The sequence below is a fragment of the Terrapene carolina genome, unplaced genomic scaffold, assembly GCF_002925995.2.
Source record: "Terrapene carolina triunguis isolate 2854851 unplaced genomic scaffold, T_m_triunguis-2.0 Scaffold444, whole genome shotgun sequence".
Classification (NCBI taxonomy): domain Eukaryota; kingdom Metazoa; phylum Chordata; order Testudines; family Emydidae; genus Terrapene; species Terrapene triunguis.
In genome coordinates, this window is record NW_020664795.1 from 19,733 (window position 1) to 23,820 (window position 4,088).

The 4,088-nt window shown below is 58.5% G+C and overlaps 1 protein-coding gene across 4 annotated transcripts in view; it reads left to right on the forward strand.

Moving 5' to 3' along the window:
• The window catches only part of DCAF11 (DDB1 and CUL4 associated factor 11), a 12,494-nt gene extending 8,412 nt beyond the window's left edge, over positions 1 to 4,082 (forward strand). For all 4 annotated transcript variants that reach the window (XM_024206046.3, XM_024206047.3, XM_024206048.3 and 1 more), the window contains exons 11-15: positions 1,401 to 1,586; positions 1,676 to 1,829; positions 2,300 to 2,452; positions 3,055 to 3,161; positions 3,529 to 4,082. In XM_024206046.3, coding sequence (XP_024061814.1) covers positions 1,401 to 1,586; positions 1,676 to 1,829; positions 2,300 to 2,452; positions 3,055 to 3,161; positions 3,529 to 3,657 — 729 coding nt within the window. In that variant the 3' untranslated portion in view covers positions 3,658 to 4,082. The remainder of the gene's footprint in view (positions 1 to 1,400; positions 1,587 to 1,675; positions 1,830 to 2,299; positions 2,453 to 3,054; positions 3,162 to 3,528) is intronic.
• The last annotated feature ends 6 nt before the right edge of the window (positions 4,083 to 4,088 follow it).

Consider the following 4,088-nt stretch of genomic DNA (forward strand, 5'->3'; position numbering starts at 1 on the left):
ATTCTGGGAGGGGGCTTACCCACAATGCAAAGCTGCTGGACTGCCCTGGGAGCTTTTGGGAGGACAGAGAGGATTATGGGAGTGCACTTACCCACAATCATAGAATCACTGAACTGGAAGGGACCTCGAGAGGTCATCTAGTCCAATCCCCTGCACTCAAGGCAGGATGAAGTATTATCTAGACCATCCCTGACAGGTGTTTGTCCAACCTGCTCTTAAAAATCCCCAATGACAGAGATGCCACAATCTCCCTGCGCAATTTATTCCAGTGCTTAACCACCCTGACAGGAAGTTTTTTCCTAATGTCCAACCTAAACCGCCCTTGCTGCAATTTAAGCCCATTGCTTCTTGTCCTAGCCTCAGAGGTTAAGAAGAACAATCTTTCTCCCTCCTCCTTGTAACACCCTCTTATGTACTTGAAAACTGTTCTCATGTCCCCTCTCAGTCATCTCTTCTCCAGACTAAACAAACCCAATTTTTTAATCTTTCCTCACAGGTCATGTTTTCTAGACCTTTCATCTTTTTGTTGCTCTTCTCTGGACTCTCTCCAATTTGTCCACATCTTTCCTGAAATGTGGCGCCCAGAACTGGACACAATGAGGCCTGATCAGCGTGGAGTAGAGCAGACGAATTACTTCTCCTGTCTTGCTTACAACACTCCTGCTAATACAGCCCAGAATCATGTTTGCTTCTTTTGCAACACTGTTACACTGTTGACTCATATTTAGCTTGTGATCCACTATGACCCCCAGATCCCTTTCCGCAGTACTCCTTCCTGGGCAGTCATTGCCCATGTTGTATGTGTGTAAGTGATTGTTCCTTCCGAAGTGGAGTATTTTGAATTTCATCCTATTTACTTCAGACCATTTCTCCAGTTTGCCCAGATCAGTTTGAATTTTAATTCTATCCTCCAGAGCACGTGCAACCCCTCCCAGCTTGGTATCGTCCACAGACTTTATCAGTGTCCTCTCTGTGCCATTCTCTAAATCATTGCTGAAGATGTTGAACAGAACCAAACCCAGAACCGATCCCCGCGGGGCCCCACTCTTGATGCCCTTCCAGCCTGACTGTGAACCACTGATAACTATTCTCTGGGAACGATCTTCCAACCAGTTATGCACCCACCTTCTAGTAGCTCCATTGAAGATGTATTTCCCTAGTTTGTTTATGCAAAGCAGCTGGGCCCCACTGGGTCCCTGGAGTGAGAGCAGAGAGAGGGAGGCAGCTTACCCACAATGCAAAGCAGCTGGACTGCCCTGGATGGGACAGAGAGGATTATGGGAGGACACTTACCCACAATGCAAAGCAGCTGGGCTGCCCTGGGAGAGCAGGGAATATTTGTGGAGGGCGCTTACCCACAATGCTGTGTAACCCCTCACCCCACCCCACCCCACCCCCAGATCGAGTCCCATGAGGACGACGTGAACGCTGTAGCTTTCGCCGACGATAGCTCCCACATCCTCTTCTCTGGGGGCGACGACGCCATCTGCAAGGTGTGGGACCGGCGCACCATGCGGGAGGACGACCCCAAGCCGGTGGGGGTGCTGGCCGGCCACCAGGACGGCATCACCTTCATCGACAGCAAGGTGAGCGCCCCCTGAGGGCTGGATCCCACCCTGTGGTAGAGAGGGCTGGGTGCAGGGTGCTGACCCATCTCTGCCTCCCTCTGCCCCAGGGAGACGCCCGCTATTTGATTTCCAACTCGAAGGACCAGACCATCAAGCTGTGGGACATCCGGCGGCTCTCCGGGCGCGAGGGACTGGAGGCGTCGCGCCAGGCCGTCACCCAGCAGAACTGGGACTACCGCTGGCAGCAGGTGCCCAAGAAAGGTCAGCACGAGGGCATGTAGGAGTGAGAAGTGAGGTGGAGGTAGGAAGGGAGGGGGCAGGAGCCGTGGAATGGGAAGCAGGGCATGAGGGGGCTGGAAGTGGGATGGCGGTGGGAAGTGGGAGGGGAAGTGGAATGAGGTGGGGGAGGAGCAAAGGAAGGGACGGGGACAGGAAGTGGGGGCACCAGGTGGTGTTCGGAGGAAAGCGGGGACAGGAAAGGCATGGGAAGGGGACTGTTCAGCTACTGTGGGGTGGGGCAGGAAGTGGGTGGCAAGAAGGAGGAAGTGGAGTGCAATTGTGGGGAAGGGGAGGCAGAGAGTAGAGGTCAAGGGGGATGCAGGAAGTGACATAAAGGGTGGCATGGTGGCCTTGAGCCTGCCCGCTTGGGGAGGGGGAGCGAAGCAGGAAGTCCCACCCTGGGGAGGGATCTGGTGTGAGTGCGGGCGGGCTCTAACCCTGTCAATCTCCAGCCTGGCGCAAGACCAAGCTGCCGGGCGACAGCTCCCTGATGACGTACCGGGGCCACGGGGTGCTGCACACGCTGATCCGCTGCCGCTTCTCGCCCCCGCACAGCACCGGCCAGCAGTACATCTACAGCGGCTGCTCCACCGGCAAGGTGGTGGGTGAGTGAGGCGGAGTCAGCACCTGCTCCCTGGGCAAGGGCAAAGAGAGGGGGAGCAAAACAGGAAGTCCCACCCACCAGACAAGAGCCAAACAGGAAGCCCTGCCCGTAGGAGGGTGGGGATAGGGCTATGACATGGGGCAAGGCCACCAGTTGGGGGCAGACCCACCAGTGTACATACACATGGTGGAGCCACTGTGTGGGTGGGAGTGGGGCAAGCATAGGGGGAAGTGCCATTCTTGGGGGGGCGGGGGACGGTGCAGAGGTCCCCAGGCTTTGGACTGTACCACTCAGTTCAAAGTGGAGGAGAATTACTGGGAAGGACCATTCCTTCACATGGGGCAGGGGGTGTTTGAGTTTTGGGCAGTACCACTGCATTCATGGTGGGGGAGACTTGGGCAGTACCACTATATGCTGTAGGGGGAAGAGATCCAGTGGAAGATATAGTACCATTCTATGCAAAATAGGGGGTGGGGGCAGCTGACCTAGGACAAGGTCAGGAGGGCTCATTGTCTGTGTGTGTGGGGGGTGGAGGGCAAATAGCATATACCATTGTAGTGGGCTGGGGAGAGGGAAATCTCATTCTTGCTGCTCTGCCCCCAGTGTACGACCTCCTGAGTGGGCAGATCATCAAGAAACTGACCAGTCACAAGGCCTGTGTGCGTGATGTCAGCTGGCACCCCTACCAGGAGAAGATCGTCAGCAGTTCGGTGAGTGGGGGGGGTTCTAACAGGGGCTGCTCTGCCTGGGGCGCTGACACCGCAGGGGGGGTGTCCCAGCAGCGGACACTCTGCCCGAGGGGAGGGACCCCAGCAGGGAGGAGGGGCCTCAGTGGGGGGCACTCTGCCTGAGGGGGGGACCCGGAAGCGAGGAGGGGGGGGATCCCAGCAGCAGACGCTCTGCCTGAGGGGGGACCCTGGCAGGGAGGAGGGGGGATCCCAGCGGGGGGGGGGGGGGCTCTGCCCGAGGGGGGACCCCGGCAGGGAGGAGGGGGGATCCCAGCGGCGGACGCTTTGCACGAGGGGAGACCCCGGCAGGATCCTGGGGGCGCTTTCACCCCTCTCTCTCTCCCGGCAGTGGGACGGCTGTCTGCGCCTGTGGGAATACCGCCAGGCTGAATACTATGAAGACGATCTCAGGGACCCTGCAAACCTCCCTTCGGCTGGGGAGCCCCCCACGAGCTCCCCTGGCTGCTCTGATCAGTAGGCCCCAGCCCTCTGACTTGGGCGGCTGCCCCGTTTCTCAGTGCTTGGACTTGTGGGGACTGCATTGGGGGCGCTCTGGGCCCTGGACACCCCAAAAGTCCTCTGCCCTGGGCTCAGTACCCCAAGGGGCAGTTTGAGGGGAGGAGTCAGTGTCCCCCCACAATCACTGGGGTGCAGGGATTTGGGAATCCCCCCCCCCCCCTGGGAACATTTGATGTGTATTGTGGACTGATGTGTAATTTACTAGGTGGGGAATGGGGCGCGGGGCCTGTCTTCTCTAGGGGGTGCCGGCCCCGGGGCAGGGAATGGGGAGCAGAGCCTGTCCCCTCTAGGGGGTGCTGGCCCTGGTCCGGCCCCAAGGCAGGGACTGGCTGGCTCGGGGGGCCAGGGAATGGGGTGTGGGGCCTGTCCCCTCTAGGGGGCGCTGGCCCT